This window comes from Idiotropiscis lumnitzeri, chromosome 10 (genome assembly GCF_059441095.1).
Source record: "Idiotropiscis lumnitzeri isolate Australia: NSW breed Sydney's pygmy pipehorse chromosome 10, RoL_Ilum_1.0, whole genome shotgun sequence".
In the NCBI taxonomy this organism is placed as follows: domain Eukaryota; kingdom Metazoa; phylum Chordata; class Actinopteri; order Syngnathiformes; family Syngnathidae; genus Idiotropiscis; species Idiotropiscis lumnitzeri.
In genome coordinates, this window is record NC_142400.1 from 17,495,308 (window position 1) to 17,511,368 (window position 16,061).

The window sequence follows — 16,061 nt, forward strand, 5'->3', positions numbered from 1 at the left end:
CTTTCTATAAAGGTCAAATGTGAGTCAAGTAGGAAAAAATTAAATTAAATCTACCGTCATTACACTCCTCAGTCTAACGGCAGTTCCATGAAATGGATGTAACTTTTTGTGTAGTTAAAGTTTAGTATTACCTTACTACCATGATGTTTAGTTCCAAGTTATAAAACAGTTCCACTGCATACTGAAGGTAGTTTCAGTTTAGCATGCTCACTACATAAAATACAACTTTATTTATACAGCGCATTTCACAATTGCTGGATTTGTAACAAATAAGCCGACAATATAACTTTCAATTTTATTTTCCCTGATGGGAAACCTGCACATTTACTAAAAACTAAAAGGGACTCAACTTTATTTGGTCATATGCCATTTCCTGCTGATAGTCCCAGACAGTTAATGCACAATGGATGGTGTTGACATCGAGACATATTGATTCACATGTGAGAACAGTAGGAGCCTTGGGGGCCATTTGGGGCTGTTTGAAAGATGGGACTAGCAAGGAAAGTGAGAACGCAAAAGTTGATCACAGAGACTCGCCTAAGGCGTGACGCTGAACACTGAAAACTGACTGGTTCACTTGCCTCCATATTGATTCCATAGTGGAATGGCCAGTGGGCCAGCCAGTGCCTCTGGTACTGACTGTCTGACCAGGGATCGATTAATTAACGTCAAATCATATTTAGTTTAATTCAAACCCGGCAGAAACTAGAAATTCTCATGGCTGGCTGGCAATACATGAAGCGTGCTTCAACACTTTCACAGTACACTTGTTGGCAAAATAAATGCACCTCCTAAAATGACCTACTAAACTGGACGTTGTTGACGGTTTAATTTTCTGCAATAAAAATTCTCTTTGAGAGAGTCATGGTGAATTGGTGATGTGATGACGACTTTTGAACCTGGTAGAAAATTGACTACAAACAAAACATTCCAACGAGAACAACATTCCAACACTTCCCCAATAGTTCTCATTTGATTGTCTTTGTCTTTTCCAAGTTTGTGCCTCTGAAAACATTTGCATGACATCAAGTTTGCTGTTGACAACGTGTAATGGAGCATTCATGTTTGGTGATTTATGAGAGAGGAATACATAGTTTGTGAAGAATTTTGAATTTCATTGCAACTTCAAATGTCAACCCCTAGAGGGAAGTAGATTACCACAAAGAAACGTCCCTAAAGCGATTACTAAAAATGTTCAAGGCAACGGACTTCTGACTTGACTGTTCATATAATAAAGTGAATATGCAAGGAGTAAAATGCTTTCAAATCTCCATTTTGCCTGTGATTTTATTATTTCTACTTGATATCCACAGTCCAATACTCAGAAAATCCATGTGCTAATTGCACAAAAGTAAGGTTTGAACAAAGTCGACAAGAAATCAAATCAGTGCAGTACAGTAGATCATCATCATCCAAATACAGCAATAATAGTACAGTACAATTTCACAAAACTTGTGATTGCACACGGCAATGTGACAAGTCTGTTGTTCAGAATTAAGACATTCTGAAAGAGTAAATTTGTTCCTCCTCCATTACCCCTCTTTACATGAAACAAGATAATTTAAACTATCAGAAATTTTGTGGGAAAAGTCATGACAAGGGTGGACACATTTTCTCGCCAGCATCACAAATCTAATAGTGCTTTTATGCCAGTGTTGTTACCATTAAATTCACACTAGTGCAGTAGAGCAAAAATAAATTGTAGCCGAGCCCACTGTCATTATATTTGTATGACAGTAGTTGACTTGGAACTCCTCATTCCATCAAAGTTTGCAGGACTGGACTGACATGCTGTCCTCTGGCCAGCGGTACGAGTCCGCAGTAAAGTCATCATAGTCGGTGGTGAAAATTAGCGAGCGCATGTATGCTTCTTTGTCAGAAGGCTCTGGGCGAAGCGTGGCTATGTTACGTTCATAGGCATATTCCGTGATCTGCAACAGATTTGGTTCATATGGGAAGAATGAATAAACATAGGTCACGAAAGACAATGGCAAAGAACATGAGCTGAACTCTCACCTTGACTGCCAGCACAAGAGAGACTTCCTTGATGGAACGGAGAGGTGGATACAGTCTTCCCTCATGAAGGTCCTTCTCGGTCACTAGGTCTGCAAGCGCCTGTTTACCGGAAACACAGTCATCCATCCATTTAAAACAACACTTTTTAGCCTCAACCTTAACGAGGGGAAGTAAGCGGGATAGAAGATGGACCGGTGTGCAGAAACATGGGAACATTTATGGTCAGTTGGATATTATGTTAAATTGTTTTTTAATGTGAATCTACAGCTCTTTAAAACTGTGTTAGACATTGTAGTTTCTGAGTTCATTGGAGTACTACAAGCATTGTTCACATTTTTGTCAACCGTTGTATTTACGCAAATTTTGCTGCTAAGTGTAAACGGAAATGATAAATAAAGGAACTTCAATTAATCAATTTTTCCTCCAGCCGTTCCTCATGGGTCTTCTAGAGCCTATTCCTGCTGACTTTGGTTGACAGTCAATCACAGAAAGCATAAAGACAACTAAGTGTCAATGCTCACATTCACAGCCAAAAGCGGGGTCTCCGGTTTACACGATAACAGCACAAATATCCGAACCGGGGATCTCTGAACAGACGTGCTAACCACTGCACTCATACTTGTATTCGGTTACTTTAATTTTTCATTATTTTGAAGATTGTCACCATCAATTCATACGAAGACTCTGGGAAGTATTCAAACAATTATTAAATGCTGGCTAATATTTAAAAAGTTGAAAAGAAGTTGCAGTTAAAGAAAACTCACAAATGAAAACATTGGCAAAATTGACCACATTGCAATGCCATGTAGAAGAGTGTCAAAATTGCAAAAACACACCTAATACAATAAGGTAAAGAAATTGTTTTTATAATGAAGGCCAACTGGCCATGGAAAAAGAGAGAATACAGCATTTTTTTAGACTATCAATGAAATAAAAATGCATGAATTTGGTTTCTTCAGCTTGTTGCAAATAGAAATAATTACCCAATGAAAAGGGCTCTATCAACTTTATCTGGCTGGATTTGATCTTTTTTAGACTAGCAGTGTATTAGCGTGCTTAGTATATACGTGAATCAAGTGTTTATTCAGTTTATCTTGTATGTGCCAGTGTCAAATGTCAATGCTACCTCTGCGGCAGTAAGAAAAACATCTTCAGTGATGAGTCGAATAGCGCAGGCGGTGACGCCAAGGCCCACACCAGGAAAGATGTAGGCGTTGTTCCCTTGACCAGGATACAGCGTCCTCCCGTCAGGTAAGGTGACAGGGTCAAATGGACTGCCACTGGCAAAGATGCCCCGCCCCTACAGCACAAGGCCAGTACAGTGAACCCTCGCTACTTCGCGGTTCACTTTCCGCGGGTTCAGTGCTTCGCGGGTCTAAAAAATATTCGGGGGCATTGTAGTTTCGCCGAGCGGCACGACGGGGCGCTGAAGCGGTTAGACGGCCGGCGTGCGCCGAAGAAGAGCGTGGGCGAAGAGGAGAGTGGACGAAGAAGAGCACGTTCCCCCGGGCACGATTTGGGGCGACGTTTCGCGCGGTTCGGACCGTACCAGAGCTCCGGCCGGCGTGCGTGGCAGTTAAGCCGAAGAGGAACAACTTCCGCCCGGGCACTAGCGGGGCGACATTTCGCTCCGTTCGGGACCGTGCGAGAGCTCCGGAGGAGACCGGCCGGCGTGCGTGGCAATTACGCCGAAGAGGAACACCTTCCGCCCGGGCATGACCGGAGCGCGAGGCTGTCAGTTATGAATGAATAAATGAATAAATAAATAAATGAAGAATGCCACCTTTCATTTCACAGGGCACACCGGACGGCGTACCAGCAGCTAAAAGTCGAAGTAATTAAATAAATACAAAAAGAAGTAATTGAATAATTAATAATTTTAATAATATATATATTTTTTTGTTATAACATGAATTTCACTCTCTCTCTCTCTACCCGTATATATATATATATATATATATTTATATATATATATATATATATATTTTTTTTTTTTTTAAGCATTTTTGAAGGTGCGCCGCTACTTTGCGGATTTTCAGTTTTCGCGGGTGGTCTCGGTCCCCATTAACCGCGATAACCGAGGGTTCACTGTATTGTTACCTATTGAAGTGTTTTGTTGTCAAATGAATGCAAGCAGAGATACATTTCCGCAGTACCTCTGTGAACGTGTAACATTGCTCTGCGGTGCATTCGGCTTTGCTGGTCGGATTGCTGAGAGCAAAGATGATGGGGTGTTTGTTGAAGGACGCCATGTCCCTGATAATCTGCTCGGAGAAGGCGCCAGCCACAGCTGCCACACCTGAAACAGAAAAGCATTGTTGAACAACACAGAGGGCCTTCGGTTCACAGTGACAGGAAACGACATTTCGAGGTTCCCAACGGCAGTTTGCGCAGTGGGGTACGAATGTGTTTGCACTCGGCGCAAGATTGCGCACTCATTTGCACATTACTATTCTTCTTGATTTACTTATGTTATTTTAGTTTTTTTTCATGCCACTGGCCTACATTTACAACTACATTCCAATGCTTCCAATACAAGGACATGGATGATAAGGGGCCAATCAGATTTCAGGATAAATTTGTTGCCATGTCAATCTAATCTGCTCAAGGGTCTAAAAAAGGTTTCTACAATTGCAATGTGATTGTGATGTTATTAAGCAGTGGATTAGGTTTGGTAAGGATGGCGCGTTCCAATTTAAGTACAAATACCTTACACTGAGGACGCCCATATGTAACCCTTTCGAAAATTCTACCACTAAAAGAAGACGCCATAGCATACTACATTGGGAATTGTTGTCCACATGATTCCAGTGCTATTTGTGTAAGTCGTGTACACAACCATGGCTCGAAACAAGCGGTTTCTCATCGCATTGGCAAGTCAAAGTACATTTTGTGTGTCAATCAACACATTGAAATGCAAAACTGCAAACAAGCGTTTGTTACATCACTGACTCAAAGCAGGGCCGTGGCTCTAGTCATTTGTGGCGCAAAATAAACACAACCAAATGTGAATTTAGGAAAGAAAAACTGTTGAATATATGAAAGGAAACCAATTTGTTGTTCATTACTAAGTGAAATGTATTACCGTATTTTTACGATTATACGGCACACTTAAAAGTCTGACATTTTCTCTAAAATGGATAGGACGCCTAATAATCATATGTGTTGAGTTCCAAACTCTGTAAATGTTGTGTGACTTTGATGAGCGCTCTGCTTGACTGACTGGGAGTATTTCCTGGCAACACACTGAGAAAAGGCGACTGAGGACAGCATGCGGACATTAAAGAGGGAAGGGTGCACGTGAAAGAGGACGCTAAAGGTCCGTGCGCCTTATGGTCATGGAAATACGGTAATTAAAAATATAATTTATACAATTTAATTTTCAGTAGGATACTTGACTGCCAAAAAATTGACCCACATTTAAGGCCATTATACTGATGTATTTTTATTGTTTAAAAAAAAAAAAATCCTGCAAAACAATTTAATTCATTCAATACCATTGACGGATAAATACGTCAAAATCCATTTTTTTTTTACTAGGCTGGTCGTGAATGAGTTAATTGTGATTTACCAATGATAGCTGTAGGTTTCAGTTCACGAACCACCTCCTCCAGGGTCCTCATCTGTGGGTGCTCATGAGCAAACCTCTCCTTCTCATGCGTCAGGTGATCTCGGCCCTTAGTAATGTGGACAATGTCAAAGAACAGAACAGAGTAAAGGAACACCCTCTGGACTGGCCGGCGGTCAATCGCAACAGAAACTCCCACTCAAAACTATAATTTAAGTGTTTGATTAATATAACGTGCATGTTTTTGGAATTTTGGGGGAAGCATGAATAAGAGAAAAACATTTAAAACACACGGGAGAAAGTGTAAACTGTATCGAGGTTGGATCGTGCTGGTATACTTATGTTGGGAGTATTTAAAAGAAAAGGATACCTTAACAATGAGGCCCTTGGAATCAACCATCCAAATCTTCTTCAGACTGTCTTCCTTGGCGAGTCCCTCTTTCTCCATGGCCATTGTAATCAGTTCAGCTATCCCCATCGCTGCCTGATACCAACATGAAAGGGAGGAAAGACTGTTACAATGATTATTATCAAGTTTTGTATCATCACATAGGTGTGGATGGACAAATGAACACAAGCAAACAAATAAATGGATTATTTGACTGATTTCTCAAGAACAATGCAATTTTACCAATAATTGTACATATTTAGCTCCAAGCCGAAATGTCATCCACTTAAAAGTCAAAATATTGCAAAATCCCAGTGTTTGTCTTTTGCCATTATTAACTGATACGCATGGGAGTTAAAAAACAAAACTAAACAAAACAAAGCAATAGTATAGTCCGTCACAGTGCATGCCAAACCCACCTCCCCTGCACCTTGGAACACTACAGTGTGGTCACTCATTTTGCTCTTGGTGATGCGGAGGGCCGCCAAAAGTCCCGCTACCGCTACTGCAGCAGTGCCTGAGGGAGATTACAGAGCAGAATCAATTGCAAACAATTCAATGGAGCCAAATATGTTACCTGCAGTTACATAGTAGAAATGGCACTAAACTAGTCTGACCATAAAAGCAAATTTTCCTTTACCTAATGCCCCAGGAGGCCTAAATCTGAATATTTCATTCTTGGGCTGACTAGAAGGAATCCCTTGGACAAATGGTAGAGAAGTATGGAAACATAATTCTTGTGTAATTTTCCCGAGGCTCTTTTCTGACACGGCTGCTGTATATCCATCCATCCATTTTCAGTGCAGATTCCCGGGCAGCCGGTGGTCTATCCCAGCTAACTTTGAATGATAAGCAGACCACACTGAGGACTGGTTATTATTCCATCCAGACTAATGGACATATACAGACAACCATTCAGACTCACATTCACAGTGTCTCTGAGATGGAACTGAACTCACACTGCTGCTCAGAAGTTATACATGTGAACCAATATACAGACAATAACAAATGCATCAATATAAACACTAAAGTTTCATTGCAATTCAAAAGACTTCATTTCTAAAGATGCCAACGCTCCTGTCTGATTGAGAATATGTGTTTTATTGTGGTTGTAGTTTGCAGTTTGATAACCTAGTTTTCTTATATAAAACACCAATTACAAATGCAAAATCGAACAATAATGTACATTTTAAACAAAATAATAGCGAGGGTCCGTCTGATTAATCAACCGTCCGTTTCTGGTGCCTTCAACATTGGGCCAAAAATAATCGGCCAAATGACTGATGTTTGCCAATTTTTTTACTTTTATATACTCTAACCATTTACAGCAGTTGTACACAAGTTAACAGGAGTTTCATTATTTATTACACATAAATCTACACCATGAAATTAGTTGATAAAGTCATTCAAATCAAAGCAAATCTGATTTTTTTTTTGCAAGAAATGCTTAGGTGAATAATGCATGTTGGCTAAGGAATTGGCCTGGATGCCACTGTTTTACACATGACTTAAAGTCGCAGTTTTTTTTAATAAAAAGTTGTACAAACTTATAAAACAGGAGGAAGAAACAAAGATAAGCATTTTTCGTGTGCCCAACTACCTTGGATGTCATCGTTGAATGTGCAGTACATGTTTCTGTACTTGCTGAGCAACCGGAAAGCATTAACGTTTGCAAAGTCTTCAAACTGAATCAGGCAGTCCATTCCATATCTGTAAAAAGGAAGCATAGATTTATCATTGTCGAGATACATGATCTTGGTTGATAAAAACAATGTGGTGGAGAAAAATCCACAAGCTGCAAGTGCTGCTTGAATGCAGTCCTGAGGAGGGCGCTCTCCACCATGGTTTAGAATGTTAAAGTAGCAGTCCAGCCAAAATGGCCCATTTTTCACTAACAAGCTAAGTTTTTATATTTTTTGATCAGGAAACTGAAATTAATAATCATTTTCTTTTTCATCCATTCATTTTGGAGAGTGCCAATGTTAACGTCAATCAAGCAGGCCATTAAATCCAGGTGGGGGATCAATTTGCTGTATGGCCAGAGCAAATCTTAAAACATATCATCAGAGAAACAAAGTCAAATCAGGTCAAGCAAAATGTTTTAATGAACTGTGAATACTAAAACCACAAAACCATTGGACGCTGTTTTTAAATTGGAAGCGAACACCTGCTTCCCTGATAATGATATTCAACAGAATACAAAATACCCTATTTAAAAGAATAAAAAAGAGAACTCAGAGGCCCCAGTAAACCAGCAATATTTAAAAGGTTGTAAATGGTTTAATATAGCAACACAGAAGCCAGTGTTAAGAATAGCTTGTAAAACGTTATACAACAAAAATAAGCTCAGCGTTATGAGCCGTGAAATTAGAATTTAAAGCGATATTTTGTTTGAGGAATGCCAAGTTCCCATGCCTTTCACCAGATGGCCCTTCTGTTAAGGAATTTACAGAATGTTTGCAAAAGGCCGCTCACGCTTCAAGATTAAAAACCTGGTGGAAAGGGGAAAGTAAAGAATGAACTGGATCAAGGTGTCATTCTGATGACCTTCTGCCTGAAAATCCCAAAAAGATACAACTAAAGAGACGTGTCCACTGGATATTGAATGGCCTGACAATGAAATGTTTGAGAGGGTTCTTTTGTAGTCTTCAATGTTCAAAACCAATCTAATGTCAGTGGCGTACAAAAGGGGGGCCGGGAGGGGCAGATACCCTGGTATCCATCTAAGGTGGGCACCCACAGCATCCCCAACCAACTTTTAAGGGGCAACAAAACATCTTTGCCCAGGCAGGAATAAATGTATATGTGTGTATATCCCCCACTGCGGCGACAACAACTTGCAGGAGGCATCCATATTTGTGACGAGCGTCATGCATAACAGCTGTATATGGTTATTTGACCGGCACAATCTTTGAACCACATCCATCGCTGTAGATGATCGTTTCTCAAGAGACATCAACCACATGTGATCGCTCTGGCAGCCACAATGCTTCACGCGACAAGTTACTATACGTCACATGATCATCGATAAATGGGTATCAATAATTTTGGAGGCATTTTCAATTTTTTTTATCATTGCCAACAATGATTTTATCGAGGGAGCGGCACTGGCTAGCACGTCCACCTGTGATCACAGTGCAGTTCGATTCCGGCTCCAACCTTCTTGTGTGTAGTTAGCATGTTCTCCTCGTGCCTGCGATGGTTTCCTCCGGGTACTCTGGTTTCTTCCCACATTCCAAAAATATGTATGGTAGGCTAATTGAACACTACAAATTGTCCCTAGGTGAGATTGTGAGTGTGTACGGTTGTCTTTGTGTGCCCTGTGACTGACTGGCAACCAGTTCAGGGTGTACCCCGCCTACTGCCCGATGACCGCTGGCTCCAGCACGCCCGCTACACTTGTAAGGATTAGCAGCTTGGACAATGGATGGATGGAGGATTTCAGCACAGTGAAGTGTCAAGGAAAAAACATGTTTATTTGTCTAATAAACTTTTATCATATAGTTTTTGATGACCACCCCAAGTTTGTAAGGGCCACTGCCCATTGCGCTGTGGAGTTCCGCAGCATCGCACAGTGTGCAATGGCCCTAAATAACCACCGTGTCTCAGCCACTGCTCAGGTTTCCATTGTAAATGGTAAATGGGCTGTCACTTGTATCGCACTTTTCTACCTACGGTAGTCACACCGCTTCACACTATTACCTCATCTGCCTACTGATGTCATATAATCAGGAGCAACTGTGGGTTCAGTATCTTGCTCAAGGATATTTAGACATGGTCACATGTGCTGGGGATCAAACCCACAACCTTTAGTTTGGTTGGTGGGACTTAAAATTAGAGCTTGGACTAGCGGCAATAATCCTCATTCCCTAGGGTGTGTTGGTGCGTTGGGAAATTCATAACGACTCCGGAACACCACTCTGAGAGTGGGTGCATTTGGAACTACTCGTAGAGTGCACAATGCTTCAATCAGCGCATTGTTCAAACGTGCCGTTCAGGTATTCAGAGTGGCCTTAAAATGGAGTGACAGAGCCGAGTCTTTCAGGCAGTACAAGGGAAGGAAAAGGGAGCATGCAGTTTTTCTCTCCTCCCTCTGAACAATCTGACCACAACTTAATATGCAACAAGACCACCAACAGGCTGCTGGTGAAACAGCACGCCATCAATATAAGTACAAGAGCAGTTTGGTTGAAAGTCACAGAGGAGGCGCTGCAGGAGTTTTTCAATACCGCCGACTGGTTTTATGTTTTTAAAGAGGCATATTTTTCACAATTTATTTATCGTTTTTATTCTTCAAATTTTATCACATTATGAGACACTTCATTTGTTTTAGAGCTATATTTGTTTTTAGTATTTGAACATTTGTATTGTTTTTAATTGTTTTCAGTTCAGTTGCATTTTGACTTATTTATGTGCAGACATTGTTTCAGATTCAGTGTTTGAATTTTGCCAAAGATCCAAAGTTGGGTTGTAATTAATTTGGAATGAACACAACACAATGCGCAGAGGAATAAAGGCCTTACAGTCCACTATCACAACCTCATTCCAGCTGTGAAGTATGAAGGAAGAGGCATAATAGTTTGGGACTACTTTGTTCCCTCATGGACTGGACAAATTGCGACCATTGAAGGTAAAACGAATTCCCAAGTCATCAAGACATTTTGCAGAAGAACCCAAGACCACAACAAGACATCAACCCAAAGGACAGAAGTAATGCGATGCCTGAATGGCATGAAGAACCTTCATCAGTCCTAACCTCGCCCGATTGAGATGTTATAGAATGCCCTCAAGAGAATATTTCACCGACGACATTCCACGAATATTGATGAACTGAAACTGTTTTGACCGATGTGCAAGTCTAATTGCAAAAACAGGAAATGTTGAGATTTCTGCTCCAAAGGTTGTTAAATCCAAAGCTTCGCATACGCCTTGTTATGTCATATAAACATGTTGTCTTGCATCAAAACATGACATTATTTGTGGTTTTAGTTAAGAAAATTGTGTTAGTCATTTGTTGTGGCAGAAGATGGCAGAAGATTGAGTCTACATCTCAATTTAGGCTTGCAACTGTCCTGTATATCCCATTGAAAAGCCGACCAGAACATCCGAATTTTAAGTGGGGTTCATCAGTTGCACTTAAAATGGTGGCTACATTTATAGGCCCCCCCCCCCATTTTTTTTCATAAACATTTAACATGTTATATTAAAGCTATAATATGTAACGTTTGCTGCGTACTGTGACTGCATTGTTTGTTGCCGAAAGTATTTTATTTTGGGCGCCTTTTTGGGCGGCTATCATCAGGAAAATTGACCCAAAGGGTGGAGCAATAATTGTTTTCTTTTTTCACGAAGCCTGTGATGACGATATCAGACAGAAACATTCCAGGCAGTAAAATGCAGACAGAGTGAGTCATTCCCATTGTAACATTTGTGCTTTGTGTATTTTATTCCAGGCACTGGCCGGCAATACATCATTGGGAAGATGTTTTCTATTTTCTTTTTTTTGTATGATGGATGGATGCTTTATTGGTCCTCATAAGATGTGTGGGCTTCTTTCACTGCAGTTACTGTTTTCACTTTTACATCAAAGAATGTCTGCGTTGGTGCTGACAATATCAGACAAAAATATCCCGAGTGTGACGGTGACGTATTATTGCTGTATTTGGACTTTATATTTAATTAAAGTAACTTTTTAAAAACGGGACACAAGCGAACGTATTCCACCGTTGCTAAGTAAATTTTTTCGCTCCATCATTTTTGGTGCCCCAACCACTGTGGCAGTGCGGGAATGTCCATTTGTCAATTTAGCGTCATGAAAAATACAGCAAGCGCTTAGAGGAGTTGTTATTAGCATTTAGCATTGTGTTATTTCCACTAATAGTGGCTTAGATGATTTTTTTTTTAAATGTCTCATAGTCCAGGTTTAAAGGAAGGTTTTTTATATCATTTTATCTTGGAGTGATTTTTTTTTAAGATCACAAAAATCTGGCATTTGAACAGGGATGTGTAAATCTTTTCTCTCCACTAAAGAGGACGTGTTTCGAAACATGATCCTCTTAAAAAGGAAATGTGTAGAAAATTGAATTTGAAATCACTTTGATTCTTTTGAAAGTACTGTTGCTTTATCTCCTTCTGCAGCACTATGTATAAAAATGCTACGTAATCCTGCAACTAAGATCCTGGCTGTCAACACAGCAGTTGTTTTGTGGAGAAAATGTGTTTTCTATCAAGCAAAGAGCAGCGAAAAGCACAACGCGTCAGCAAGACAAATAAGATGGGTGCTATAAACCTTTTATTGTGTTGGGATTTTTAGTAAATGGAGAAGAACAACGGCAGGGCGCTGGCCTTTTACAAGTATAGCTTCCTAAAGTTCACATACAACCAAGACTACAGGGTCATCTGCAGAGGATGAGGATGTTTTCCTGATTCAGTTAAGTCAAAAGTAAGGGTAATCTTTTTTAAGGATAAATGACAGGGTAGGAAAGCTTAAGTCACTTCAACAAAAATATCAGAATGATAGACATAGAAACGTGAAATAAAAATCTGGACCAACATTCTCTAACCATCTAACTACTAGTGAGGTTGTGGGATTGAAGAGAGAAGATTTCATTTCGCTTCCCAGTTTTAGAACTTTCTTGGTGTTGGTGTTCAGCCAGTGAAGATGGAGGGAGTGTTAGGATGTTTATGGCTGTGTGTGTGTGCGCATGTGTGTGTACGTGTGGAGGACATCTGTGTTATTTGTTTTATCCCATTGTCATTTTAATGACTTTCTGTGAAACATCTGATTTCCTTAAATCAAACGTATCGTGTTTACCGGTATCTTCAAATGGCGGATTCGCGAAAAGTGAAAAACTTTGTTGGGGAAAGTGGGATTTACACCTCTATCACGAGGTCTAATAATTGGTGTGGAACGAAGGTAGAATGAACAAGCTTAATCTGAGTTCAAGTAAAAAATCTAATATTTTTTTAATAAATAAAAAACACTATAATTGTTTGTGTGTCTGAATTCGACTGCACCTATAGTCATTTCTGTTAGCAAGCAGCGACTGATATAGTGACATGGTTGCAGTACATGATTGGAATTCAGTTGCAAGTTATCTTTAAAACAATGGTTTGAAAATGCACCCGATCAGTGTATATTTGCAGTGCCTATACGGAATAATTGGGTGCATGCATACTTGCTGTATTTGTCAGAAAAATAAACATCTATATTACTTACGAGCCGACGAGCGCTATAATCATCCACTCAATCCCAGAGCCTGTAATTATTCATTTTTCCAGCAATCTGGCTACTTTTGGGGGAAAAGCAATGCTGTTCCCGATAGTTGAAAAGCTACCCACTTATTAGAGTTGTGGCTTCTTCTTGCAAACTCTATTTTTGTTCTTTCTTAAGTTCTGACAGGGCTTAACCAAGCCAAAGCACATCAGTGGCCATGATGCTGCTTCTGCAGTAGCCTCCTTTGACATACTGTACATATAAATATGTAACGCAACCCCAATAAATCAAATGTACACAAATCTGTCATCAAGGACATGAACTCAGCACTTTGACCCATTTTAGTGGTTGTGAATGAAATCTATAGCGCTGGTGGTTTTTGTGTCTGTCTGATCATTTTTCAAGAAGGTCTGGTCATCATGAACAAAGTGGGTTATTACGCACAGTTCTGAATACCATGGAACCCAAAATTCCACTCATAAAAGTCTAATCATTCGCTGGTGAATTGTTTTCCAGACAACTGCACCCCACAAAATGAGTCTGCATTACACACTGCGTGCCTATATAGTAGACTCCAAAGGGTTTAAGAGAGCTGCGTGTCTTAAAGTCACAGTGGAAAACCATCAAGAGCTAGTGGGAAAATGAACATACCTGTCCGACACAGCCTTCATAAATTCATCCAGTAGGTCATCATATGCCTGGCCTCGCACCCTCTTGTGCCTGAGCCCAATGTACATTGGATCTTGCAATAGAGCCTGAAATCACACAGTGAAGACGATAAATGAAAGATTAAACTGCATTTTTCATGACACATTTATTAAGTAATGGATTATTAAATACAAAAACTAATGAAATATTTAGTAGGCCAGCCGTCCCGCACGACATGCACATTTTGCTCTTTGAGTTTGTGGTGAGGGCTGGTGCGGCTGTAAAGCATGATGTGAACAAGCAAAAGCCTCACCCTCATAATTTGTTTCGCAATTTAATGCTTTCTATACATGTTTTATGTTCATACAAATTGCACCAGGCAGTGAGCCAAACATCCCTCAAAGCAATATATTTCAGCATAGACGGACGGACTATGCTCAAATGTTTTAGGATCTTTGAAGTTTTAATCCCAAAATCTTGGCAGATGCTTTTATGCCTCATTTGCGAAGGCATCCGTAACTTCCCATGTATTTTAAATGTATAATTACGCAGTGGCTCTAAAATAAGCAAAGCAAGGAGTGAGAAGCAGCCACCTTTCCATTGCGAGGTCAAGAACCATCCCAGAGCATTATTTATACGAAGCTGACAAGTCATTTCCTGGCACGCATTTATTGCACAGTAATAGTCAGGGGTTGGCCAAGGTAAATTGTAACCTAAAAAGGCAAAACGTGATCATTTGATGTCTCGGAGTGGACCAGTACCAGCGCAACTTTGGTGGTCAATTCAAAAGTGATGCAATCACATGCAATGAAAAAGGTCATGGGGAAAGGTTACAGAGTTTGGAACAAATGTATTCACATACAGTGGGGCAAACACCAAATCTCTGCATAAAACCCAGATAATATGATTTGGGGAATTGCAAAAATATTGCTGCTGTGCCACTTAATAGCAAAAAAAAAAAAAAAAAAAAGGACGGTAAGAATACTGCAACAATAGAACTTTGTTCCCATCAATATCTCTCATTTTTATGACTCATACTCATCATTCTGTTGACTTCTTGATTGTTGACATCCATTCTCTTCCAAGCCCATAACATGCAGCACCATTTAAAGAGATATTTTACAGATATTAAAACTTGAATACGCAATCTCACACAAAATGTGAACCAACCGAGTAAAAGAAATGGATCTTTGACGTCTTTAGCCGTCGATGGCAGTAAATGAGTTAATTAAGTTTTTTGTTGTACAACACTTGATTTGAAAGTTAAGACCAACACTTGATTTGAAAGTTAAGGTCAATCTGGAGAACTGCTCAATTTCCCATAGTGTTGCCAGGCTGGTTTATGGGCGGCTCGGGGCCGCTAATCCTGACCGAGAGCCTTTGATAGTCCCAGCTGTGATAGCGCGTACCTTTGTTTCTCTCACGCTCTCTCCAGAGGGAGAGGGGGAGAGAAGGTGAGAGGGGAACAGAGAGAGAGAGGGAGAGATAACTCTCTCCCCCTTCTCCCCAAAACTACTCAAGGACAGGTATAATCCCATAATAGCAGTCACGTTAATCATCGTTTGAGCGACTACGAGCCCGCAGCCTAAAAGCTGTCAGGGTCCAAATGAAACCAGCCTATGCAGGAACTCTTAAGACACATAGAGCTGGTCCATTTACCCAATTACATCTCATTTGGGCTGTCGTCGCTTCAAGAATAACATAAAAATGGAAAATTCAACCACAGCCAAGCAGACTGTATACTAATCTCTTTAAGAAGTTCTGTAAAAATTGCAAGAGTAGAAAATGAATGAGTACACTTGACAGATTAGCCTCATCCAGACATATTTCCAACCCATTCTGATCTGATTTAATCCAACTATGCATTTCTAAAAACAAACAGCTGTCATTTTACAATTGGTTATATGTATGGATGGTAACGTTGGGAACAGAAAATCACCATGAGGCCAGGATGGTTGAATAGTAGCTCACATGTCTACATCACAGTCAGTTTAGGTTCCATGTTTGAATCTCAGCTCAGGACATTGTGTTTGCATGTGCTCCCCGTGCTTGTGTAGGTTGCAGTCCTCCCATATTGCAATGTGTGTTGGTTATTTGATGAGCATGTAATGTGACTAAATATGGTTGTCTGTCAATATTTGACCTGGCTTGACTGGTGACCAGTCCAGGGTCTTCTTGGACTGGACGTATGGATCACCATCAGTGTGAGTATGATCATTTGTGTG

The 16,061-nt window shown here is 40.3% G+C and overlaps 1 protein-coding gene across 2 annotated transcripts in view; it reads right to left on the reverse strand.

Moving 5' to 3' along the window:
• Nucleotides 1–1,269: 1,269 nt before the first annotated feature.
• The window catches only part of me1 (malic enzyme 1, NADP(+)-dependent, cytosolic), a 77,573-nt gene continuing 62,781 nt past the window's right edge, over nucleotides 1,270–16,061 (reverse strand). For both annotated transcript variants that reach the window (XM_088307557.1, XM_088307558.1), the window contains 9 exons: nucleotides 13,840–13,943; nucleotides 7,573–7,682; nucleotides 6,392–6,489; nucleotides 5,955–6,068; nucleotides 5,588–5,693; nucleotides 4,173–4,315; nucleotides 3,143–3,316; nucleotides 2,017–2,115; nucleotides 1,270–1,931 (listed from right to left, as the gene is read on the reverse strand). In XM_088307557.1, coding sequence (XP_088163683.1) covers nucleotides 1,764–1,931; nucleotides 2,017–2,115; nucleotides 3,143–3,316; nucleotides 4,173–4,315; nucleotides 5,588–5,693; nucleotides 5,955–6,068; nucleotides 6,392–6,489; nucleotides 7,573–7,682; nucleotides 13,840–13,943 — 1,116 coding nt within the window. In that variant the 3' untranslated portion in view covers nucleotides 1,270–1,763. The remainder of the gene's footprint in view (nucleotides 1,932–2,016; nucleotides 2,116–3,142; nucleotides 3,317–4,172; nucleotides 4,316–5,587; nucleotides 5,694–5,954; nucleotides 6,069–6,391; nucleotides 6,490–7,572; nucleotides 7,683–13,839; nucleotides 13,944–16,061) is intronic.